Source organism: Mollisia scopiformis (assembly GCF_001500285.1).
Source record: "Mollisia scopiformis unplaced genomic scaffold LY89scaffold_20, whole genome shotgun sequence".
NCBI lineage: Eukaryota > Fungi > Ascomycota > Leotiomycetes > Helotiales > Mollisiaceae > Mollisia > Mollisia scopiformis.
In genome coordinates, this window is record NW_017263600.1 from 626658 (window position 1) to 651758 (window position 25101).

The 25101-nt window shown below is 46.9% G+C and overlaps 10 protein-coding genes across 10 annotated transcripts; 6 read left to right on the forward strand and 4 right to left on the reverse strand.

The window, feature by feature from the left end:
• Positions 1–321: 321 nt before the first annotated feature.
• Positions 322–1008, reverse strand: LY89DRAFT_737795 (uncharacterized protein; the record flags this gene model as incomplete). Its single annotated transcript, XM_018220300.1, has 1 exon — positions 322–1008. One exon carries the CDS (start codon positions 1006–1008, stop codon positions 322–324), a length of 687 nt encoding a protein of 228 aa, XP_018067250.1.
• A 1896-nt stretch (positions 1009–2904) lies between these two features.
• On the forward strand, positions 2905–4340 carry LY89DRAFT_652258 (NAD(P)-binding protein). The gene is made up of 2 exons (XM_018212192.1): positions 2905–3285; positions 3335–4340. Exon 2 carries the CDS (start codon positions 3357–3359, stop codon positions 4296–4298), a length of 942 nt encoding a protein of 313 aa, XP_018067251.1. The 5' UTR covers positions 2905–3285; positions 3335–3356; the 3' UTR covers positions 4299–4340.
• A 1613-nt stretch (positions 4341–5953) lies between these two features.
• Positions 5954–7561, forward strand: LY89DRAFT_196587 (uncharacterized protein). The gene is made up of 5 exons (XM_018205750.1): positions 5954–6252; positions 6312–6521; positions 6582–6899; positions 6949–7059; positions 7106–7561. The coding sequence occupies exons 1-5, from the start codon at positions 6085–6087 to the stop codon at positions 7436–7438; spliced, it is 1140 nt and encodes a 379-aa protein (XP_018067252.1). The 5' UTR covers positions 5954–6084; the 3' UTR covers positions 7439–7561.
• On the reverse strand, positions 7561–9571 carry LY89DRAFT_196565 (uncharacterized protein). The gene is made up of 4 exons (XM_018205749.1): positions 9223–9571; positions 8662–9171; positions 8166–8610; positions 7561–8114 (listed from the first exon to the last, which is right to left on the reverse strand). The coding sequence occupies exons 1-4, from the start codon at positions 9259–9261 to the stop codon at positions 7684–7686; spliced, it is 1425 nt and encodes a 474-aa protein (XP_018067253.1). The 5' UTR covers positions 9262–9571; the 3' UTR covers positions 7561–7683.
• LY89DRAFT_756082 (monocarboxylate transporter) lies at positions 9223–11194 on the reverse strand (the record flags this gene model as incomplete). Its single annotated transcript, XM_018221362.1, has 4 exons — positions 9223–9848; positions 9883–10354; positions 10399–10653; positions 10725–11194. 4 exons carry the CDS (start codon positions 11192–11194, stop codon positions 9681–9683), a joined length of 1365 nt encoding a protein of 454 aa, XP_018067254.1. The 3' UTR covers positions 9223–9680.
• Positions 11195–14151: 2957 nt separating this feature from the next.
• Positions 14152–16329, reverse strand: LY89DRAFT_687830 (uncharacterized protein). Its single transcript, XM_018215586.1, has 2 exons — positions 16012–16329; positions 14152–15870 (listed from the first exon to the last, which is right to left on the reverse strand). Exons 1-2 carry the CDS (start codon positions 16160–16162, stop codon positions 14333–14335), a joined length of 1689 nt encoding a protein of 562 aa, XP_018067255.1. The 5' UTR covers positions 16163–16329; the 3' UTR covers positions 14152–14332.
• Positions 16330–16984: 655 nt separating this feature from the next.
• LY89DRAFT_709428 (NADH dehydrogenase I, D subunit) lies at positions 16985–18884 on the forward strand. Its single transcript, XM_018217758.1, has 4 exons — positions 16985–17816; positions 17891–18196; positions 18354–18789; positions 18838–18884. The coding sequence occupies exons 1-4, from the start codon at positions 17118–17120 to the stop codon at positions 18852–18854; spliced, it is 1458 nt and encodes a 485-aa protein (XP_018067256.1). The 5' UTR covers positions 16985–17117; the 3' UTR covers positions 18855–18884.
• A 1629-nt stretch (positions 18885–20513) lies between these two features.
• Positions 20514–20768, forward strand: LY89DRAFT_571126 (uncharacterized protein; the record flags this gene model as incomplete). Its single annotated transcript, XM_018208593.1, has 1 exon — positions 20514–20768. A coding segment is annotated over one exon (255 nt), but the record flags the coding sequence as incomplete, so codon positions are not given.
• A 1353-nt stretch (positions 20769–22121) lies between these two features.
• On the forward strand, positions 22122–22418 carry LY89DRAFT_592380 (uncharacterized protein; the record flags this gene model as incomplete). Its single annotated transcript, XM_018209697.1, has 1 exon — positions 22122–22418. The coding sequence occupies one exon, from the start codon at positions 22122–22124 to the stop codon at positions 22416–22418; it is 297 nt and encodes a 98-aa protein (XP_018067258.1).
• On the forward strand, positions 22320–23113 carry LY89DRAFT_196620 (uncharacterized protein). The gene has a single exon (XM_018205751.1). The coding sequence runs from the start codon at positions 22585–22587 to the stop codon at positions 23002–23004; it is 420 nt and encodes a 139-aa protein (XP_018067259.1). The 5' UTR covers positions 22320–22584; the 3' UTR covers positions 23005–23113.
• The last annotated feature ends 1988 nt before the right edge of the window (positions 23114–25101 follow it).

The following is a 25101-nucleotide window of genomic DNA, read 5'->3' on the forward strand; positions in this document are numbered from 1 at the left end:
ACTACTCTTATGACACGAGTGTGGATGATCGACAGCTGGCTGAGATGTTATCTCAATGCAGGAATGTAAGAAGCATCAAGAACAGCCGACATGGGTAGAATGGCCACACGGCAAGAGATAGATTTTGTCACTCAAGAAGAACGGTAGGGGAAAAGACTTAGAAGGAAGACAGGTGAGAGGATCAGTGCTCCTGACATGAGATGGAGAGCAAAGCAATCTAGAGGAACGTAGGTAGCATCACGTGCGCGGAGCAAAACAAAGAGGTAAATCTCCACACGGAGTCGATATCCAGTATCCAAGACATTCGATTCGGATACCTAACTACCGTCTCTTCTTCTTCATCTTCCCCTTCTCAAAATTCTCCACAAGCAGCGGAGCGTCAACATTGAATCTTTCACACGGCTCCCAAGTCCAGTCCTCCTTCTTTGGGTATCCCTCCCACTGAACCAAATAGTGTGTGGCGCCTTTGAGTTTCCGCTTGCTCAAAATCTTCTTAGGCACATATACATTAGCTACATTTTCCGCATTAGCCTCACTTTCCAAGCCAACATCTCTCGTCATCCAAGCCATTAACATATCTGGTGCGTCTTGGAGGATGACATCTTGAGGCTCCCAGGTCCAGTCCTTTTCTTCAGGACAGTCTTCCCACTGAATAAGGTATTGGAGGCCTAGAGGTGTTTCGCGTTCTGCCATTAATCGTTCTGGGACATGGCAGTCTCCCTCGTCATGTATCGAAAGCTGTGAACTTGGAAACTCTTCTTCTGGTTTCAGGGCTGGCAGTCTATCTGACATTGCCTGAGTATTGGCATCTTCAGCAGATACACTATCAAGACGTGACCCCGAGAAAGGTTCGTTAGAAGTAAGGGAAGGCAATGCGTCTTGTGGCCCGTCATCTTCAGCATATGTGCTATTAAGCTGCATAGCCCATAATTGTGCCAATTCGGTTTCCAGAATTTCAGATGGAGGCATTCCCACTCCGTCGTCGTCAAGTTGTGTTACTTCCAACATCTCGATATCATCACGGAATTCACTGTCATGAGTGATATCCAGGAAACCATCCAGACGTTGGAAGGTCAATGCTGGATCAAATCCCTGGCCTGCTGCAACATTTACCGGCGCCTACAAACCCGACTCGAGCTCCTCTGGAAACGAGGAAGTGGGGATTGTATGCGACGCATCTACAGAAGATGCCGAAGCGACAAATTCTAGCTCAACATCACTTCGCAATGATGTAGTAGATGATGTTGGTCGAAAGACTTGAGCATGCGAAGGTGCCTGGCGAATATCAGAAGATTGAGAGAGGAATGTTAATTCCAAATCATCAAAATCATCAACTGGGTTGATGAATTTGATGACAGGGCTTTGGGCAGGCTTTGGTACAGGAGCTATGTCAGAATTTGGCGTGGTGCAGTCCGTTGTGAGTCTTATGAGGGGATGCTGCTTTGCAGGTCGAATCTCAGGAGTTGGATTGTGGGCGAGCTCCAAGCCTTCCCAAATGCTAGTAGAACTTCCTTGCGTTGAGAGAAGGGGCGGATTGGTTGCTTGATGGCGTTCATGAGCGTTGCGTATTTGGGTAAGCAACTGCTTCCGAGGTCGAGAACGACCATTTGCATCTTGTGCTTGAGCGGCAGAGACTTTCCGAGACCGAGGATGCTCATGAGCACTGTGTACTTCAGGACCAAGAGCTTTCCGGGATCGATGACGTTCAGAAGGATTATGCGCTCGAGGGACCAGGATTTTCCGTGGCTGACGAACTTCAGGACGACGATGTTGGCCAGTGGTTGAGCCATGGCCGAAATTCGCAGTCGTTCTATCATGAGACCTCTTAGCAGACTTCCTAGATGAAGTCGAAGCTTGATTTTCACTTTGAAGATCTCTCGCGCGCTTTCTCGATGGTCGAGTAGAATTATCCAGTAAACTATAAGGAGTTGTCGCCGTCGTCTTTCCCCGAGAGACTTTGGGTAGACTGTACTTGAAAGACTTCGACGGCGCTGCAGACTTGAATCCCTTAGGATACTTGTAGGTAAACCAATTGCTTGCTGCCCCTTCCCATTCCAGCGCTGCGGGTATGTGCTCATAATGAATAACCGGACCGGAAGATTTGAGATGCTTCAATTTTCTTCCAATGGCCTTCTCAATCATACTTCTTTTATACAAAAGTGTGACTGAAGTCTTTGTGTCATCGAATAGGACAACTCGTCGAAGCTGTCTGAATTGTCGAGAAAATCCAGCTGTTGAAATCCATTGTAACCAACACCCCAAATTGATGGCCAACGTTCCAATGAGTTGTCGTTCCAGCGCACCAAAGTCCCAACGGGCCCATTGCTTTGCATTGATCAGAAGCATGTCATACTTCAGATCTATGCATACATTTTGCAGCCGCGACAAATTCTGTTCGCCGTGGCTCTCTATCAATTGCTCCCACAGTCGGTGAACCGCCAATCCCTTGAATTGTGGAGACCATGGCTTGTAGCGTTTGAGTGCGACGTATCGCGAGAGTTGGCAGACTTGAAGTAATGCGGGTGGACGGGTTTTGGAATATATCTCTCCATCTTTGAAGAATATTTCCACAATTCGAGGTCCCCATTCTGCAATGAGAGCCAATTGAAAAATTTCGTGGCGGATTTCGTATGGGAGGTCATCAAATTGGGTCGGCATGTTGCACAGCATGCAGCGCAGTAGGGAAAGTCGAATTTGATCACAGTTGATTGCACGTAGACAATGGATACACCATGCGAACCAAGGACCTCGTCGCGTACTTTCGCGGGCGACGCGACTTTTCGCGTACAGTACATCGGATTCGGAACCCCTGAATAGCCGAGGCCTAGTCTACCCCACCCGGAACAAATATATTCCTCCCCGCCAGTTTTCCAAGCACGACTTCACGAACACGAAGCCTGAGATGTTTGTTTTTCTGGTGTATCCTCAAAATGGGTCAGGCGATGGTTGATGTGACCTCACACGTCTACACGACTTGCCCGACTCTGGCCGAGTCCATAGAAAAGCTGCTGCGAAGTCGCACAGTAGACATGTGGCAATACAATAGTCTGTCGTGCTGCTCGAAGGCTTCGGAGCAGCCTTTCGAGGAGGACCGACAATGGATTATCGTAGCTGAGTGTATCACAGCCCCGCAGATTTGGGATGTCAGGATTCTGTAAGCATCTTTCAGCAGATCTCTTTCGTGGTGAGAAGCAGAGCTTGATAAGTATATATAAGCTCCCATCTCGTCCAAGTGTAAGGAAACCCAGCAGATACTTTGATCCTTATCTGCACAGCACCAAGGAAGTAAGTGTTTGTCCCAATGAGTTCTGTACTAGATTGCTGACAATTCCAGGCACTCCCTATAGTCCTCCATCATGCCCAAATACGTCTTCATGGGAGCTACCGGCAAAATCGGCACTGTCGCCGCAGACTATGCTCTCGAAATCGCTGGCCCGGACCAGAAACTTGTATTCACAAGTCACAGCTTCCCTACCAATCCGACCGACAAGATGAAAGAATGGACGAAGAAAGGTGCAGAGCTCATAAATGCAGACTACGACGATGTGGCCAGCCTTCAGAAAGCCTTCGAAGGCGTTGAGGCTGTGACTTTCGTTTCAACCTGGATGTTTGGCGAAGAGAGGAGACGTCAACACAAGACGGTGATTGACACAGCGAAGGCTTGTGGGGTTAAGCGTATTGGATATACATCGTTTGCAGGAGCAGGACTGGAGAAGGACTTGCCATACTTGTCGGAGGACCACAAATACACCGAAGGGGTCATCTTTGACTCTGGACTCGACTACAACATCCAGCGAGACTACCTCTATTCGGACAACATTCCTCAACTCTTCGCTCCATCCTGGACATATTGTGGCCATAAATGGTTGTTGAACAGCAAGGGCGTTCCAGCCGCTTACGTTGCTCGAGACGATTGCGCTCGTGTCGCTGCTGCTCTGCTACTTGGAAAGGGCAAGCATAAATCGGTCTACGAGGTCACTGGCCCTGAGGCTATTTCCGACTACAAGATCTTTGAGTACATCTGCAGGAAGACTGGATACAAAGGTGAAATTCAGGACATGACTGATGAGGAGCTGGCGAAATGGTGGACAGACAAAGGACTTCCTCTGTCAGTCAAGGGGGATTTCTCGAAGTTTCCGATGAAGTTGTCTGTTCCTGATCTAGTGTCGTGTGGCAATGTAGTTGAACGAGGACTGATGAAAGACGTCAGTGGTACGGTTGAGGAGCTGACAGGAAGGAAGCCTTTGACAGAATGGGAGGTTGTTGACAGGTATAGCGATATTCTCCCAAGGCCGTAGCCTGGGTTATTGCTTCTGATTACTATCTTCGCTTCGCGGTCTTACAACTCAAAAGTATTCTTACCACTGTCCCTACATTTCGCATCACTGCTGCTAGCATTGTTCTCTTTTGTCATAGTCATTAATATTCACTCTGAATCTTGAGCTGGGCGAAGACAGTCACCCTTCGCCTCCCGATGCAGCAACAGAGATTTCCGTTCAACGCTGTCATCACATGGAAGTTTATGTTCCACGATGCAGCTAGACGCTTAAACTCATCCGAGTGCTTCCACGAGAACAACTCCTGTCCTCGCGATTGGCTCATCGCAGTCAACGTTTCACCGAGCCACGGGTGATCGCAGATTACAGCCCACTTTCTTCTCTCCTCAGTACTCAAGTATCCATCAAGCTGGCTCTCAAGGTCGAACCAACGCAACAATACCGTTTACTTGCACCATGGATTTCGAATCCAAAACCGAGCAACCTTCAAAGGATAACGAGGCGGTGCTCGTCTTGCGTGAAATTCAAGGATGCTTGAAGCGTTTAGAACCATACTTCGATGATGCGACCACCCCTCCAAGCCAAAGTCTGCGTGGTCTGGGAAGCAGTACGAACAAGCCTGGCATGGAGCATGGAGAAACTCAAGCCCAGCCAGACCAAGGAGAACACCAAGAGGATTCTCATCAGAAACTATCAAGTACTTCGCTCGTTCATCTTCCTGGGTCAGAATGGTGTTTAGTCAATCCAAAGACTCTTCCACTCTCCTTCCTGCAGCAAGCCGAGGTAGTGGAAGATTCAGCACTCTCATCGATTGATGTAAAGGCCCTACCAAAAGACTGGAGGCTTTTACCAAAGAATGACAGCCCTAGCAATTGGAAATATTGTATGTGCTGTACCATAATCTTGGCTGTCCACTATTGACTACAAATAGACAAGCCAGTGTGTGAGTAGGTACCTGCTTAAAGATTTTTACGGAAGGGCTAAAATATGTAGGGTATGATGATGGCGGAAAGTTAGTGCACGCCGCCGTCGTCGGAGCTGCCAGCATGGACACCCAAAAACTGTTGAAAGACGAAGAGAGCTCAGAGGAATCAGATAATTGTTTCATATACGTGCCTTACATGCAAAGCACGACTCCGACCTCCAGAACCATGTTATGTGGCGCCGTGATCGATATCCCAATCTACGACCCACCATGCGAGTATCTTGGAGACCTTAGTCTACAGGAAACTTACTCTGACATATTTGGCAGCTTCGGGATTGTACCTGGAGATGATCGCTTAAACATGTTACTTACGACCCCAAGATATACTCAACAAGACCCTCTCACTCAGGCTTCTAAACAAGAGCAAATGGCCAATTTCGTGAAGCAATTTCAAGCCATAGAGGCTTCTCAAGGCGCCTTCAGGATTGAAGATTATGGTAAGTGGGGAAACAAGGTCATATATAAGTTTGGAAAGCCAAAGTCCGCTGTCGAGATTGAGAGTATGAGTTTCAATGCAGGACCCATTGGACCGTATTTCTGGCGGGAGGGAAACTCTAAAGGGTTTAGCTTTGATGACCCTAGTTGGGAGCTTCTCCTAAATCACAGACTCCCTACCACTTGGCGTCGCATCATGTTAGTATCTCATCAGAATCCGCAGTATGTTCTCGAAAACCGTTAACCTTGCCCAGTTATTGCCGAGGTATCGGCCAAGCATTTTCTTGTGCCCCTTGGACAGATGCCCATTTTGGTGCACAAAAATTTAATGCTCTGTCTGATCAGATCTTTCGTCTCCACAAAGAACACGGATGGCGAACTCCTGCGATGTTCCAAGCTACTAAATATGCTTATGCTTTTCATATCAGTTGGACGGAGCTTTGTCGCGAGCAGACCAGCGACGAAGATGAAGATATGTCCCAGGAAGTGTGGGTGCGCTTGAAGAAGAGCTACGGGACCATTCCAGGGGACTGGCTTACAACAAAGTCATATACGGTAGTGCTTGACAATCAAGGGCGAGCTGGCTGAGCCGACTTGACTGACTATTCAACTAGATTCAAGCCTTTCCACCAAGACAAATGCGGCCTTCAAAGCACTTCAGTGAACACGTTGTCCACACACATGGATGGACTCTACTATTACTGACATGCAGTAACTCGACAGTGGAGGTGCCAAAACCGGTACGGGACGGTTTCACAAGACCGTGGAACCAACACGAGAGAACTGAGTGGGCTGAGACGCAAGAATTTCAATCTCCAATCCTTGTATTATCAACCCTATATGCCATAAAACAAGCTCTGGGATTTGCAATTAATGCTTGGCAGCATCTATATGCCCGCCTGGACGAATGTCTACTTGTTCGAAGTTACTTCGACAACCTATCTGCCGATGTTAACAGCCTGCTCGCATCTATTGACTGCTTCAGGGTGTTAGATCGTCTGCGAGATGTTGTACCTAGGCTTGAACATGCTATTGAAGAATGGAAAGAGTGGCAGCAGCATCACATCAATCGTGACTCACTAAGAGCAAATCCATTTGTTATAGCTACACTGGACGAGATTGACGCGAGCGTGCAAGTGATTGAGAAATTAAGACAAGATTTCGATACTATGGGCAAGCGAGCCGAGAGTATGAACACTGCAGTGAGTGATATCGAGATATATGCCACGGTACGATGTTTACATGAAGCAGATCTTCAACTTGACAAGTGTGAAAGAGGCACGAGAATCTCGATGCCTGAACGAGAACGTCAGGCTTCTTACATACGCCACCGTCTTCTTCCTTCCACTTTCGTTCTGTACTGTAAGTGCTGGGTGCAATTTCTTTAATCCATTACTGATCAGTGCAGTCTATGTGGAGTATCAATGATATGTTCGGCAGTGGAATCAAGGGTTTTGCAATTGTGACTACTATATTTGCTATTATCACCTATGCTATTATCACCTATGCTATTATCACCTATGCTATTATCACCTATGCTATTATCACCTATGCTATTATAGCTATACTTTTATCGCCATCCACAAAGAAGGCTACGCATAGATTAGGACGCAGAATGTGGAAGTCTACCAAAGATTTCGTGGCTGGCAAGACGGAATCATTGCGGAAACGGAAGACGAAGACCAAAGACCAGGAGCGGGAAGTTGTCAGCGAAGTCATGGATCCGGAGAAGGCAGCTTGAAGGTTGAGGAGTCAGAAAAGAGCTCAGGTTCATAGATCAGGATGTAGGGACTTTTCAGATCGTACTCAATCATTGCCCATGAAGAAGTGTAAGGCCTGGTCATGTGAACAATGATCCAACAAGTCTACACGTGATATAGAGCATCTCAAATCCTTCCGAACTCATTCTCATTGAAATACTAGCTGGAAATCCAGACAATAACATCACATCGTAACCACTACATCCACACCCTACACTTCTCATTATCAACTCGGCATCTGCATTAACGAATTGGGCGGCATGTTCGGATCCTGCCCTAGCGTCGAAACACTCCACATCGTTCCGTCAACCGGAATAGTAGCATTCAAGATAGCTGTTCTTGGTCCATAGTTTGTGATAGAATATGACGCTCGCACGAAGAAGACTTGAGCTATATTATCTGTCGAGTTCAAGCCTGGAGAAGTAGCTGCAATAAGCGGAGGTTTCTGGGTTATGACCGGGAATGCGTTGTATGACGGAGAGTTAACTACTCCGAAATCAGTGTAGATGTTGCTTTCCATGGATATCGATCCTTGATGGACGTGGAATGGTTGAACAGAGTAGAGACGAAGCACAGTTGGGTTGACGGCCTCGACGACGGTTGCCATGCCGAGGATCTCGGTCAGGTTTGAGCTATACTCCACAGGGAGGATGATCTCTGTATGTTTTGTTAGCTGCTTTCTACATTGATATCCGTTGGATAACCAACCTGAGTCCCATCCACTCTCGTTCCAAGTCTTCCTTGCAAGCATGTCACCTCCATCGATATACAAAAGATGAATTTCAGGGGGAGCCGAAGAGACATTGACAGCGGTGGCAGTGAATACAGCATTGTTTCGAAAAATAAGGATATCAGGAACCATCGTTGGAGGTGTCCATGCCCCAACATCCGTTCGACTGGTCTCCCAAATCCCTAGCTCGGAGTTTGAGTTTATTGAAGAGGGGTAGACATAGTAAACACGGATGTCGGTCGGAGGTAGCAGAACAGAGGTGATAGAAGGGACATTTGACGTGCTTGATGCAACGTATGGAGCGACCTGAGCTATGGTCGGGTAGAGTTCTGTGAAAAAGCGGGACGGGTCTGGAAAGCTGACGGATGCTTCTACAAGATTGAACAGTCCAGAATAGCTATTGACGTAGTAGAAATAGAGGTTCTGGAGACATAATCAGTGGTCGACAGTTGGCAATATCATGGAGATACTTACAACCCCAGTAGAATTAGTTTGCTGGCAGACAGCTGTAATATTGGTACCGGTAGCAGGGAAATTCTCTTGGCTGATGTGAAATTGCATCTCAGGAATATTTGGAGAAGATGTTCCGTTGTAAGTCCCAGTTTTCAACTGTCCTCGAAGGTAAATTCCAGTATTATTCTTCTGATATATAACGTACGTGACTTGGTCACATTCAGCAGCAGCGAGAGCGAGGAAGTCGGGCGAGTTGTATTGGATGTATCCGGTTCCGTTGTATGAGATGTAGTATGAATCCGAATTTGAAGATCTTCGGTGAAAAACCCCTCCCACAACCCCTCCAATGATAGCCCCAATCACGACGAGAATTCCGAGGCATATCCATGCGCCATATCTCTTGAGAGGCCGCTTTGGAATTGGAGGGAGCGCAGCATCTCTCGCTTTGGTAGTATATTCTGGAAGGGACTCGGCGAATGAGTCTCGTTTCCCACCTGGAGCAGCGATATACGGCGGAGGCTCCTCATGAGGCTGTACTTTAATTTAACACGATATTACATTGAAAAGAATTAAGATACGTACAAAGCCATCATTCTCAGTCGTGAAATGCCCTGAATTCATTGTCTCAGCTTTTTTAAAGAATTAGCTGGCGACGATCCATAGATTAGAAGTGAAAGAAGTCACTTGAAGCGCGACGCTGTATTTTAGATGATAAGAGATCAGGCAACCATAAAGGTGCCAAGATAAATCCGAGTCTGCCCTGTCTATCATTAACCCTGGGTTGTGTGCTGTTCTCGTGTTCAAAATCGCAGGGGTGGGCTGCATATCATCCCATGCGGGGTGATCTACACTCGAGACGTACAAAACAATCGATGATATCAGTCTTAATTCTTGGCTCGAACGAAGTCAGTGCAATAGATTCGTTCTAGGACTAGTTACACAATTGCTGTGTCGTAGTAACGTTCTTAGAGTCCGCGTTCCGAAGTGTACGTCAAATGAAGTTTGCCAAGGACCGAATGCAAAGTTGCGGCGCTGTCCAATCACAACTTCTTGAAGACGCTCTTATTGAGCATTATCTTTACTGTGCCCACCAGTCCAGCACTGCCAAGAGCCATAGAACCTGCATAAAACATAGCTGGATGGTACGCTTTCAGCGTGCTGTGCTCCCCGCCGTACGCTGCCAAGAGGTAACCGGCAATTGGAGCTCCCTATTCGTCGTTAGTGTCAATCACGAGGGCTTACGAACAAGGGCTTTTGATAGGACATTCTCCGTACCATCAAATACCCTCCGGCCCAAGCTGTCACAATCATGCCCATAGCCATGCTTACTCTTCTGCTGCCAAAGACACTTATGACCACTGTTGGCATCGTACTGAAAAATCCTCCGTTTGCCATTCCATTCAGGATCACAAAGACGATCAACGGTCCCAGAGAATCGGAAACAGGCCAAATTACTAGCATACTTAATGCGCTTCCTAACAAAGAGATCAGTAGGGTGTTGACCGGGCCGATTGAGTCGGACATGAATCCGCAACAAAGACGCCCGACAGCTGAAGAGAAGTTGAACCCCGCAACGAGACCAGCTCCAGCTGAGGCCGATAACCCCAAGCTGCTGCTGTACAATGGGAGGAAGAATGGAGGAACGAGGAGTGGAAATGTTGCGATAGCTCCTGCAAGAAAGAGCGTCGTGAATCTGACGTCTTTGAAAAGTTTCCTGGACGTGTTAGCCTGCCGAACCTAGAGGCGCGGATGACTTACCACTCAACAAAAGTTGTGGTCTTGATAGGAGCTCGTTCCTTAATCAGCCAAGCAGCTGGCAGGCCGGTAGCAAGGACAATGAGGCCCAGGATTCGGAAAGTCCATTCAACTCCAAGCTTTTGAATGAGACCGTCCATCGCAAAGCTGATTGCAGCACCTCCAAAACCACCTCCAGCATAGACGATGCCATTGGCAATACCACGCTTTTTGTTGAAATATTGTGCAGAAATTGTTGATACAACAATAAATTGTAAGCTGCAATATTGTTAGCATCATGTCTCCATTTCTAGATCTCCACTTGCCTGGTACCGATCCCCATCACCAACCCGGCAGTGAAGAACAGACCACCAACATTATCTGTACAGAATCCGCTCAATATCTCTCCCAATCCTAAGCAAAACACTCCAAGCAAAGCAGTAAATCGTCCTCCAATCATTCTTACGATTTTCGCATTTATCAACGCAAAGAAAGAGATGCACGCCGTTGTCAAGCTGCCAACGAAGGACAGGCTCGCAGGAGAGGAGACATTTTTATTGACAAGAGCAGCTTGTATTACACCCCATGAGTAGGAAGTTCCTACAAACCAAAACGCAAGGATGCTGCAGGCTCCGATTACAACCCATCCATATCCACCGTCCGGAACTTGAGAGTCGGCAAGGCGGGATTCTGCGATGATGGCATCTTCTGCGGGATCGAAGGCTGTGGATGCTGCAGTTGGATCATTGTTGAAGTCACTTTCTTCGTTGTCATTGCGAATGGTCTCGAGAGGAATTGTTTGCGTTGCTGTTGACGACATTTTGGTTTTTGTTGCTCCACTATAGAGATGCGAGACAGGATCAAGATGCTTCAAATATCAACCTCATTCCTCGACCCAGAAGCTCATAGGCTTGGATTAAGCATCTTATACAGACGGAAGACGTAGATTGAGCTGCTGTAGGAAGATGGGGGCGCCCACGCCCTTCCAAGTCATCATTCCACAAAGTTTGTAATCCACTTTAGCGGGGAAAAGTTTTGTCCCGTTCACGTGATCTTCATGTCTCGAATGCTTCAATCCATAGCCTCACTTAAGAATTGTCATCTTAATCTACAACTATACTGAATTATGAAATTATGCTTAGAGTTTCTTCTCTACGGAGTCAAATATCTAGCTGTCAGAAAACGAGGGCTCACTCGCTAAGCGAAAACTGCCCCTCTCCCCCTTTATTTTCACTGAAGCGAAGTCATTCAAAAGTAATGCACCGCCAGTAAACACTTCTTCTTCTTTTTGGGATGAGTTCACCCAAGGAGTTTTCGCATTGTTGTGCTTACAGTAGCATTTCCATAACGCTGTAACTTGACGCGAAGCTGCCACGTTTCGCCATTGAGCAAGCGTGTACTTTACGGTGCCTCTGCATCTTTCACATTCTCAGGCAGCTTTCTGATCGAGGTCGATTTCATGGTTATCGAAGTGAATAGAGTGTTTTAACACTTCAACAGAGAATTAGATGCAAGCTCTGAGACTTTGCTGCACATCTAAGATGTGACATCTTCGTATGACAAAAATGAGAACAAGTACTCCCATAACAACGATTTCGGCCTGGAAATGGAAGAAGAAAAAGATCATGCAGTACTTATTAACCTTCCAAGTAGCTGTGTAGCTAGCTGTTAGCAATATTTCAACAGTCAACAACCAAAACTCATTGAACAGTCGGTAGTTGTGGGAGAAACGCGTATATAAAGAGGCGATGTTTTTCCAAGGCCTGTCTTGAATTAACAACCCACTGTCGGGGACGTTTCAGATAATGGCTGCCTTGAGATTCTCCGAGGCTCGAACTGCACCGTCATATTATTACAATTTAATGGAAAAAGAAATGGTGCAATGTGACCCGGGGATTCAATGAAAACTTCATCTATCACGCCGACTTTGACAATGAAGACAAGCTTGACAGCAAAAGTGATGCGCGACATTTGAGACCTAACCAAAAATCTTTGAGTTGAGGGAGCAAATTTCTCTTTCGAAACCCCAGGTCTCAAGACTCTCCCGGCTATCGTCAGAAATCTAGTCCAGGAGGTGGCGATGATGAATGGAAAGGGAGGGTGGAGTTGGGGTATTGATAATTCTCTAGGAGTGTGATAACTTTGATACTAGAAACAGAACTACCTAATTCGATACCAAACATTCACTTCTCTTGCCACCTTTCTGTGCCTTACGGCCCTTACCACGGCCTATCAGCAACTGTATAAGCCCCTCCTGACTCCCACCACAATACTTCGTGAACATCGTGCCACACGTCGCGGCAGTGAAAGTAGAAGAGGTTTGGAGCTGTCCATTGGGTGTGAGAGATAACCTTTCGAAAGTTCAATTGCCTATCTTTTCCCCACTCGCACAAAAGACAGTCACAGTCTATCTCATCTGTCTTGCTGTGTTCTCGGCATCAGGCCCAAGAAAAGTAGCAAACATGACAACGGAATCTAAAATGACAGCGAATTCGATTTTTCTTGAGACTTGACTAAAGATCTTGACTCAAAAATTGACAAAAAGAATTTTGGGATAATACAAGAGCAATTCAACCAGGAGGGAGACAAAGATAAACGGATCATTCATGTTGCAAAAGAATGAGGAAAGATCAGGAGAAGTAGAAAGAGGGTGGCAGTTTATTTATACTCCCGGAGGAGCAAGATTATTTGATCTGGGTTGAGAACACCAATCATTCACTTCACTTAATCACCAGCTCTCTCTTTCTCTCCTACTCATAAAAGGCTATATAAGACCTCTCCACCTCGTCAATTATAATACAACCTCAAAGCCGAGAGAGAATTCGGATAGAGATGGGCATCCGTGTTGGTTAATGTGAAGTCTTCCTCACTTTCAAATATATCGTTGTAAACCATGCTACCTCTTTCTCTTTATATCTTCAGCAAGGCAACAAAGCCACAGATAAACGACAGCAGAAGTAAAACTTTGATGCTGAAATGAAACTGGAAGGACGAATTGACATCACTGTCTGCTCAACTCTTCAGCAGTGATCCTTACTTCCCACTACTGTGGCCTCTATGTTAACTCAGCCGCGTTCACTGGACAAAGTCATACACAATGGGATTACTGAGGATGGGGATCAGACGTAAAATTAGTGGAGAGGGGAATATATACCTCTATGCTATTTGCACTGTGCCTTCCTTTGCTTTCGTTGGTGCTGGGAGTGCAATCGCGTAGAATTCACTCCACCCTCCCCTCTTCTACTAACCGCTCACAACCAGTATATAAAGTCACCTCCTCCCAACCACTCCTCTTCATGCGCCCAGGAGAGTGAGGAGCGCCCATACGTTTTGATGGGACCCGGTGCTCCTCTTCTTACCCCGCCATGCTGAGACATCCCTTCTCTTTCCTCCTCGATTTCAAACAATATGAAATCAACAGCAGAGAAATTAAAATATGCCAAAGAATGGATACTAGCGAGATTGACAGCAAAATCATTAATAAATGAAATGATGATAACAACCCCGTTTTGGGTAGATCAAAGTGAAACTTGATAGACGTGAGTGCGAGGAAAGTTGCGCACTCAGGGACTCCAAAAAGAAACAAATGCAACTGTTTCCGTCCAACAACAATTCAGGTGGGTAACTCTGAGGCTTAGTGTATGAAGGACGAGGATAGGGGGGAAGTGCTGTTCATATACCCCTATCCCATCTTTCTAGCTTGAAATTCACCTAATTCGCACATCACTTCTCAAAATCCAATTTTCGCAAATCAAGTAGCAAGATTCCATTACGTACGTAACGCTTTAACCATGTCTACTGTGGCCGGACTCCTTGAGCTTCTTACAACTTACTCAGAACCCAATCCCTCCCAACCAAACATGCGCTTCAATAACGTGATACAATCGTCCCTCTCATGAAATAATGGTGCAACGTATCTTTCTCGTTCAGATGCGCCTTTTGTGACAGCCATTGGGTACTAGCCGATATATATCCACTCCAGCCTCGGGATCACGGCTGCGTACTTTCCTGCTTCAAGAATCATACGCTTTTTGTGCTCATCTTCCCAAAATTGTTCGATTTGCTGTCGGAGATCCCCATATCTCCAATCAACTCCAGCAGCATCCAGTTGTGCGATGGGAAGAGTTCGATCAGAATAGTAAAGTCCGTGTTCGATTTCGCCTAGGCTGTTAATACTTTGGTATGAATCTCTGGTAAATGCAATCTTTTTTAGCCTCGGCAAGCTGGACAGATGGTTTCGGATCGACTCATGGTCAACAAGCCAATCGTACTTCCAGCCAAACTGGCACCCAACAGTGAGACACACTTGCTCAAGAGTTTCCATTTTGGAAATCAATACAAGTGCGGCATCGGGGACGCTAGTAACGTTTTCATTCCAGCCAAGGCGGAGTGAGGTCAGTGCGTGGAAGGATGATGAGAGGATGGGCAGAATTACAGTCTCTGGAATGTCTCCGCCTGGTTCTCCTTCCTTGCAGTGTAACGATCCCAGAATGGTAAGCTTCGAGATTTGTGTGTTTTCCTTCAAGAACTCGATGTAGTTGTCGGTTGTGCCTCCCAACAAATTTGAAATAGAAAACAATAGCGTTTCGAGAGAGCGTATCCGACCATGCTTTCGCAATGCCTCTACAATCACCGGGTCATAATTATATTCCAAGTCTAGGACCGAGAGAGATGACTCCAAAAGTGCGTTCACAGTCCCAATGTCACTGAACTTGATACAACTGAGCCCTAAATTTCGAACCTTCGCTAATCGTGGAAAATCGGCCGGATTAGATCCAAAGGTGTATGTTCCACCGCGACACGTGCCCCATACCAAAGTCTCAAGGCTGTGCGAGCAACTTTGAAGGAGGCTTGCGCAGAGCCGTGATGTCGACCTCTGGTCGCGCATATGCCTCATCTTCGGAAGAATTTCCATATTCAGAGATCGCAAGTCCCACCTATTAGAGACCGATGGCTGGATGACCTCAAAATCTTCATCGACGGACACTCGATAGAGCTTCAGATGTTGTATACTTGATGTTGTCAAGCTGTTGAAGAAAGATTGCACCAAAGGAACTTTGTCCTCCCAATCAAGTAACTCGAGATGGAGCAATGCTGCACGGCTTGACAAGATAGATTCAATATCCCTCTTGTATAGCGAGAAAGCGTCGGATGCTTTAGCTAGTCGCTCTTGTTGGACACTTTCGTCGAGTTCCGCGAACTCTGAAAGATCAATATGGTGGCGGTATTGAACCCATCCTGGATGTGCAGCAACAGTAAGTCGTCGGACGCAGGGCTCAATAGCGCCAAATTTGCTGCCCAAGTTGTTGTTCGTTGAATTTCGTGAAGCTTTCTCATCCAGCAGCAGAGATATAAGATCCAAGCTTGCGTCACTATAGTCGAAGCAAACACTAGCAAATTGGCGAGAGCGTGCGAGTTGACGACAGTCGCTATTCACCAGAGCAAGGCTGCTTAACGAGTCAGAATCTATGTGAGACAAAATGATGCCCAAGATTTCTATTGACAAGTTAGTGCATATCTTGTAATATACATTAGAACCCGAGGAATCACAGGTGCTTCTCTTCTCTGATGAGCCAATGATGATTCCGAGAAATTGAGGGTTTGATGTTGATAGCAGCAAGGCGGATTTTCTCGTACCAGGGGCAAGTTGAAGTAAAGGAGCCGGGGACTTGAAAGGCCGGTTCTCCATGACGCGATCAACTGACAGTGGGAGCGGCGGGACAAAATCTTTGCCATATTCATCCTTGGTGCCGCTGAGAGTGGGCGCTAACAGATTAAAGACTTCCATCTGACAAAATTGGATTTCAAAATTTGCCAAGCGCGTCTGTTTGTGGTCGTGGTGAGCCCGCCGCCGTCGTGGACTCGTGGTCGAAAATGGGACTGACTAGCAAAAGCAGAGGAAATATGAGATTCAGAGGTGCGATTGATGGTTCATTCATGTCACGACTTCCTTGGGTAAGGTGTTGTTGTCTTCTGGTCTAGAATGCGTGGCCATGATGTTGGAACCAAAGGCACGCTAGCGCTAGCGCACGTGTTCCCGTGACTTCTTACATGTTCACGAAATCCAAAATTATATACTGGACACGCTGATTTTAAGTGTTCATGGCTTGTTGTACAGATAAGACCCTCCCATCTCTCCCGTCCTGCTAGGATATCACGTGATTCGTACATCGCTCTTCGAAATTCAAGAATTCAATTCTCATCTTTTGAGGGGGGAATCGCGAGTCCCTCTTTATTTTGACCCCTGCGATCTTCGGTTGGTAGCGCAGGAGCTAAGACTCAAACGACGCGATGTCCCACCCACTTAAATAGAGGTTATTCACACTCCGGTATGGCATGACCGCCATGAACGATGCATTCCAAGCGGAAGAAAACTATTTCAAGCTTTATAAAGTAAGATATACGGGTCATTACGGAAGTATTGCCCTGTTCATGATAGCTATATGCACGGTGGCTATGTGGTGCTGGCATTTTTCGTGCATCCCATACTGCACTTTGCGCCGTATTTGAGCTGCTACGAGTACCCTAAGCCCTTATGAGTAGCATAGCAATATTCTTAAATACTCATTATCGGAGATTAAACAAGGTTTGATCCAACTTGCCCGACATCCTTCCGTACATGTGGTTTTCCTATTGTGTGATTTTCCTCTCTTTCTAGTTTCTTGACACATTATTCTTTTGTTTTTTCTGCAGTGGCATTCCAACCTTTATACTCGTTTCGGGGGATTGGAGACCGCAGAACAATGGACGTCTGGCACACATTGGTTGATCATTCGGCGAAGCGGTTGTGTCTGAGACCTGTTGGCACCCTCACTACCATCAGCAATCCGAGTCGACCGACCACCAGGTCGATACCCTCGATATCATTACAGACCACCGCCGCCTCTTTCTCGATAACCAGCCGCCGCTATCTTCAACCACAAGATGTGCAGAGCACGAGGCTCGTCCCGGGTGACAAGAACTTCGTCCCACTTGGAGATCAAGGCACAGGAAAGACAGCAGAGGAACCTCTCGAAAACTCCGTCGAGGGTCGCAAAATGCGTCACTACACCGTCAACTTCGGGCCCCAGCACCCAGCCGCCCACGGAGTCCTACGTTTACTTCTCGAGCTCAACGGCGAGGAGATTGTGCGAGCTGACCCTCATGTTGGCCTGTTGCATCGCGGAACCGAGAAGCTGATCGAATACAAAACCTACCTGCAGGCCGTACCCTACTTCGACCGCCTCGATTATATTTCCATGATGACCAACGAGCAGTGCTTTGCCCTTGCCGTCGAGAAGCTGCTTAATATCGAGATCCCCGAACGTGCTAAGTGGATTCGGACTTTGTTTGCAGAGATTACTCGGATTCTCAACCACCTCATGGCGGTTCTAACTCACGCTATGGATGTCGGCGCCTTGACGCCTTTCTTGTGGGGATTCGAGGAGCGAGAGAAGCTAATGGTAAAGATCTCTGAATCCTAACGAATGAGATGAGCCTGGGAATTCTAACGCTAACTGGACTGCTTCTGGAACAGGAATTCTACGAACGAGTCTCTGGTGCACGCTTGCACGCTGCATATATCCGCCCTGGTGGTGTCCATCAAGATATTCCTGCTGGTCTTCTCGACGATATATACCAATGGGCGACACAATTTAGTGACCGCATCGACGAGACGGAAGAGCTGCTGACGGACAATCGTATATGGATCAGCCGTCTCCGTGGTGTTGGAGTCGTGTCTGCTGCCGACGCCCTCAATTTATCCTTCACTGGCGTTATGCTCCGTGGGTCTGGTGTACCGTGGGATATCCGCAAGTCTTCACCTTACGACGCATACGATCAGGTAGGTCTAATCTCATACTAATTTGCTGTTTTGCTTTATAAGAGGTCCGGTGTTGGGAGCTGACATGGAAGCTGAGTTTCTTCCACCTGTAGCTGCCGAGACAGCTCCAAAATCCTCATGTTCTGCAGCATTTCTGCAGTGCTAATCCGTTGCCTAGGTCGAGTTCGACGTCCCCGTAGGCGTTAACGGCGACTGCTACGACCGCTATCTATGCCGTATGGAAGAATTCCGCCAGTCCCTACGCATAATTCACCAGTGCCTCAACAAGATGCCCGGAGGACCTATCCGTGTTGAAGACTACAAGATCTCCCCACCACCGCGCGCAGCCATGAAGGCGAATATGGAGGCTTTGATTCATCACTTCCTGCTTTACAGTAAAGGCTATGCCGTGCCTCCAGGTGAGACGTACACTGCAATTGAGGCGCCAAAGGGCGAAATGGGGGTTTATGTGGTTAGTGATGGCAGCGAGAGACCGTACCGTGTGCATATCCGTGCGCCTGGTTTTGCTCACTTGAGTGGTTTTGATGCTTTGAGTAGAGGTCACTTGTTGGCTGATGCGGTGGCCATTATTGGGACGATGGATTTGGTGTTTGGTGAGTCTCGTGCAAAGTTCGATATTCTCATACTAACAGAATGTGTAGGTGATGTTGACAGATAGAAAGTGCCGAAATTCGATGTCAATCTTACCACCAAGAAAGAAAAAATCGTGTGGCCATCATTTAATTGGAGAGTGGTGGCTTGATTGAATCCAAACTTTTCTCTTCCATCGTTGTGGTTGTGTCATGTACACCTCATCTATTGATGATCAACTTAAACATCTCAAGCGAACCAAGTGTGCTAAGATCACCAGAAGCGGAAGCAGCTTTGCCTACCATCCGGAAGATTGAATGATTAGACTTGAAAACCAAAGGAGTGACAGCAGTGGAAATGACAAGAAAGTTTTGGCAACACTGCCCTCTTCGCCTTTCCCTGCACTTAGGTCCCTTTCTTCCATTCCTTCTTATCCCTAGGGCACGAAACCAGAAAGAAAACAAAGATCCAGGTCCGTCCCGTCCAACGACAGCCTCATTTCGAGCACAGCTTCATGTGTGGCAGATGTGCCATTTGTTTGTGAAGGGAAAGGAAAACCACAGCCCGAAGCGAGTTATCTATACCTGAGCGCTTTCTAGCCTTCTGCTCGCGTGTTTGAAAGTTGACTCGTGTGAGAGGCTGTGGCGAGAGGTATATCGTCGATTGGCCGAGAGTCGACTTTGCAGGAGGAGTTTGCATGTTGGCGCTGGCCTTGTTTGCCATTAAACACAGCTTTGCTTCCAGGTGGGTCGACTGGGCTAATTTTGCTATGATGCCAGCCGGACTCGCTGCGATGCTTCTCCAAAAATCTAAAAATAAGATGCGATGAATGAATGCAATAAATGGTAAAAATTGAAACCATAACAATTGTAGCAACCAAGAATTTGCCTAAGGCAAGTAGTTGGGGTCGGCTTGAAATACGTGTCCCGAAGCGGAAAGTGGCTCAAGTGGCTTTGCTCAGACACACCTGTCGTGCCGCGGGCTTACGTTTATCATCCACGAGCGTTGTCGCACCGGCGTCGACCCCTCAAATTCAGATTCCGAGGCTTACTCAAAGGTAGCATGAACGCAGTAACAATTCCAAGGCACCATGGAACAATTTCTTTTGGATGAATTGTATTGGGCTACGGATGATCCCGTTCCAATCGATGATATTCGAGCTCGCCAACGCCAAGGATCCCACCCTCGCGCCCTCTTCGACCAGATAAATTTCGAATTTAGGTACGGAAATACATCATATCGGATCTATAGATATTTCCCAAGCTTGGAATTCGTCGCAGTTGCAGCAATATCACTTGGATACGGGGGCTACTCTCATCTGCGCTTATCTGTTCTGATCGTCTCCTGGTTCATGTTTGTTGCGTTGACAACGACAAGCAGACCTCTGCCACCATATCTCTTCATTTGGCTTGGTTGGGAGACGCGCCTTCTCCTCTTTTCCCAAGGAATTCTGTTGGGTCTCCTCGTGTGGTGCATTTACAGTAGCCAAATTTGTCGAAATTATGCGGCTATCATATTTTCTGTTGTTGCTTTCGCAGCTTCAGTAATATACTTGATCGAGAGCGGGATTTTTTCATCGTCCGAGCACTCTCCCGTTCGTGGTTTCAAGTACAAGAGAACGTTGCCGCATCATGATCATTTGGACGGGACATGTCCACCATACGCTTTGATCAGAACTTTGCGACTCCATCGCCGGTTGCCGTTTCAAACTCTGCGCGCCACCGTGGAATACAAGTCCCTGGGAGATGAAAAGAAAAACTATGTCGCAATTTCTTATACCTGGGGAGAACATCCGAACAAGAGCAAATCTCTCTTTCTCGACGGCTCTGTGTTCCCCTGTACTGAGGCAACATATAATGCTCTGTACCAAGTTTCCAGCATGTGGACATCACCACTCATTTGGATTGACTATGTCTGCATTGATCAATACAACGATACAGAGAAGGGCGGACAACTGCAGCTCATGAGATACATTTATTCTCGAGCAGAAGAGGTTCGGGTGCAGATCATGCCGCCAGCGGGTCATACACTCACGTCGGGAGATATCAATGGCGTGGGAGTGTTGATTCGGCGGCTAGCGTGGTTCATCAACGACTGCTATCCGAGCCCACAAGAGCTTGTTGATCTGCTCCATCGCGAAATCGACATGTTTGGTGAGTCTCGATGGAGTAACCTGGTCGATTTCTTTGCAAATCCTTGGTTCACTCGTGTCTGGATCATCCAAGAAGTCATTATGGGTGGTTTAGTGGAAGTTTATTACAAAGATCGATACATCAACTGGGAGTCCATGTCCGATGTTGCAGGAATCCTTACTGAGCCGGAACTGCTTCCTCTTCTTCGGCGCTGTCGCAATGGAATGCGAGCTCGAAAAAATGCGATGAATCTCAGCGGCATTTTGCGAATTAGACATTACCACAAAAAATATGCGATGTATGCTGATTACATGCACAGCAATCCAAATACAGAGGCCTTTTTCCGTGTGGCCCTGAGAATGAGAGTCATGCCACTGAGCTTCCTCCTGTCAGCATGCAGTCACTTTGACGCTACAGTAGCAAAGGACAAAGTCTACGCTTTGCTCGGGATGATCATTGATATTGCTGCGACTAATAGACTGTGGCCCAGCTATACCAAGTCTGCTTCTGAAGTGATGGGAGATACTGCCCGCCACTTGGTGGAAAATGACCTCTACTTTGACGTACTTTCTTACGCTGGAGTCGGTCTTGGAGAACGTCGCACTCCCGACATCCCTTCGTGGGTACCAGACTGGGCAAATCCCCCATTATCTACTCCACTTCACGTTTTGCGATTGAAGGGAATGAAATCAGTCCGGTATTATGCTTCCACACCGTCTTTGCTCCGGTACGGTCGCAAGCCGAACAACGACATAAAATCTCCCGATGGACTCCGGGATGCAACAGATACTCATCAATTACGAGAAATAGCCTGGGGTCCAGAGAACAGTCTTTTGCTTCGCGGAAGCTATTTCGACGAGATCATTGCTCTAGGTCCAGTCCTCGCTCCATACAAGGCAAACGACAGCGATCTCAAGGTGAGTCGTCTAGAGGAGATTAGAAGTCTTCAGCAATGGCATAACGAAACGCGCCTACTCGGCGTGAATGCATTAAGTTTCCTTCAACTTAATGCATCATTCCTAACAACAACAGAACATATACCCACAGATTTCGATGATATCTTTTGGCGCACCCTCATCGGCGATCGCACTCTCACCGAACGACCTGCCCAACCTATTTACGGCGAATACCACCGCCGCTGGACGCACCAAATGAGCGAATGCTTGTTCTACGAAAAGTCTCCTCAAATTGACTCTCTGATCGCCGAACTCGACACCCCAGACATGGTTGCATGGAACGATGCCCTGGAGCGATGTGCAATGGGCCGCAGGCTGTGTGTGACATCCAAAGGATTCATTGGAATGGTCACACCGAGAACTGAGATCAGTGATGAGATTGCGTTGATTTTTGGTGCAGCAACGCCGTTTGTTATTCGACATCCGAATGGTCGCTGCGATGGCAGCAAAGAGTGCAAGTTACCTTTCCTCTTCGTCGGAGAATGCTACGTACATGGAATCATGGATGGGGAAGCTTTCTCACATATTGTGCCATCGAATGGTAGCCGCCTCGCGTTCGTTTAGAGTGCCGAATGAGGAGTAGGCTGAAAGGAAAAGCATTTTGCTGGTAGAATTTTCATCGGAATTTTGCATAGAGGCAAAAGGCAAGACTGCTAGGGTACTGGAACAATCTCGTGAGTATTGATAACCCAGCGAAAGTCGACTCTTGAACTTACGTCACCGGACCACAATGCTATTGTGTGCTCAGGGCGTGTCTAGAGAGATGGTAGGCGAGCCCGCATCGCTTCAGAGATCTGGTTCTCGGCATCTGGTTCCTGCTGGAGACCTTGATGCACATAAATTCAAAGAAAAGCTTGTCAGGGAGAAAGCTCGTTCCGGACTTTCAAGCTCAGATCCGAGGGGGTGGGATATCATGGACCTGGTTCAAGAGAGATCACCAATCCGCATGAAAGAAACAGATATTCAGGAGAGTAACGGAGGCTGGACGGATCTCGCCCAGGATCTAAACGTGGTTGTCTTATTTGCAAACGGGTTAGAAGACTTGATCCGACCGACTATCAACTTCATCTGGTTCCTATTTGTGAAGAGCTCAATGTCCAGTCCTTGCTACTCACTGATTGATGATGCAAGACCTCATCTGGAATTGTAGCTTCGTCAATGAACAGGGACTTGCTTAACGGTTCGGATTCATGAGGAGTTGTATTGAGTAACAGAAAACGGAACGACTTGGATAGAAGCGCAGCAACTTTTCTCGAAGCGAATGAATAGCTCTTCCAAAGCATAATTCGGTAGTTTGAACTTGACCAATTTTGTAGGAAGGGGAGCCTCTATCATTATCTCAATTACCACCTCTCACCATATCCATCATCAGCTCCCTAAAGATAGTCGCTTAAAATTGATTACTTTCGCAGAGCAGAATCGAGTAGTAAATAAATTATATTTGGCCAGTAGAGTAGAGGGCAGGGATATAACTGAGCAACCTATGTGAGGTGAGGGTGAGTAGCACCTGAGCAGAGAGCCGCGTTGGAAGCGAATGTGAACAAATGTCGTCTGAGACTTCCTTGGAAGTATCTGTTGTGAAGGGAAAAGCAAAGGTGACCCCGGCAATTTATACCTTGGCGCTTCATAACCTTGTCTAAGAGCAGGGTAATACGTTTGCCTTCACCCTCACTTTGTGGCTTGATATTAGGAAGCGAATTGGCCATAGCCCTAATCTTTCTTTCTAGGCAGCACCAGAAGGACCTAAAAAGTAGACGTCTTTTGAATTGTTCGGTCTTACTTTTTGTCACAACTTTAACCAAGATCACTGTTCACTTGCCAGGCAATATGCATCCATCATTGTCCGGCATCATTGTAGCATATCAAAAATACATTCTTCTTTCCTGCTTCGTTGTATGTTCTTCACTTCAAGATTCTAAACCACCAAGAACTCAATCCTCCACCCGCACTTTGCAGTGTGTAAAAACCTCTCCCCATCTCTGTCTTCCTTACTTGTTAGTTATGTACATAAAGAGTTCGAGCTTTGTGACCAAGACAAAGTAAGGCGTCCCCACAATTACCGCCACTCACCCCACCAATTTATAAGCTCCGAACATTCATCTCATCTCACCTTGTCTCCTTCTCCGAAAAGCCGCCATAAGAGTAGACAACAATAGGAGAAATGACAACGACAACAACTAGAGCAGCGTAGAAGTGACAACAAAACCCTCCGCCCTCTCGCTCTTCAATCAACAAATGAGCACAAAGCAACAAAGCAAGAAATTAAAAGGATCACATCCACTGCATAGATACCACTTAGTTCTCCCCGTAAAACCTCTCGAAGATTTTAGCCAAGTATGTTCCAATCAGGGAATAAAGAGGAGGCAAAGGGTTTTTATACTACTCCTGCTTGCTTCAATCTCAGAAATAAAATCACCAAACAACATTCACTTTCCCCTGCGGCCGTCGCGGCCGTCGCCTGCTCTAAATTTCACCTCCTGTTGATCCTAATCTCAGATTCTGAGGCACCAAATTGTCGAATATTCACCTATTCCACACCCCGCGGCCGCCGGTGGCCGCTCTAAATTTCACCTCCTATTACTCCTAATCTCAGATTCTCAGGCACCAAATTGCCCAATATTCACTTATTCCCCACCCCGCGGCCGGCGGCCGCTCTCACCGAAGTCCTATATAAACCCCTTCTCTACCTCTATTTTCTCAGCAATATCCGAAGATCATCCTAGGTAGAGGACTCATGACTGGGCTCCTAGACGGACGCCTGGACGAAGTCAAAAAGGGAGCCAGGAACATAACAGTATTCCGACAATCATTCCCCTTCGTTTATATCATCCTACTCTTTCTTTCTTCCACTATGAAAATTCCATAAGTGAGTGACAGTAGAATGATAAATGACAACAAACAGTTGACAACGAAAGGTGGTGACTACTCTTTCTTCCTTCTACCCCGAAAGATCCATAATCGAGTGATAGTAGCATGATAAATAACAACAAACATTGCCTCATCCAAGTCTTGTACAACATTCCTCCTCACTCTTTGATTTTCCAGACTAGAATGCTCTCCTGAGAAGTGAGAGGAGCCTAAGTCTCTTTCCGTTCCACAACACACAGTGGACTGGAACAGGAGCGAGTTTGTAATCAAGACAACGAAGATCAGGGGGAGCTGGGCGCTATATACTAATCCATCAATCCCTCTCTCTCAATAACAGCCTAGAAAATTTGACTCACGAGTATTCACTCTTCAGCCATGT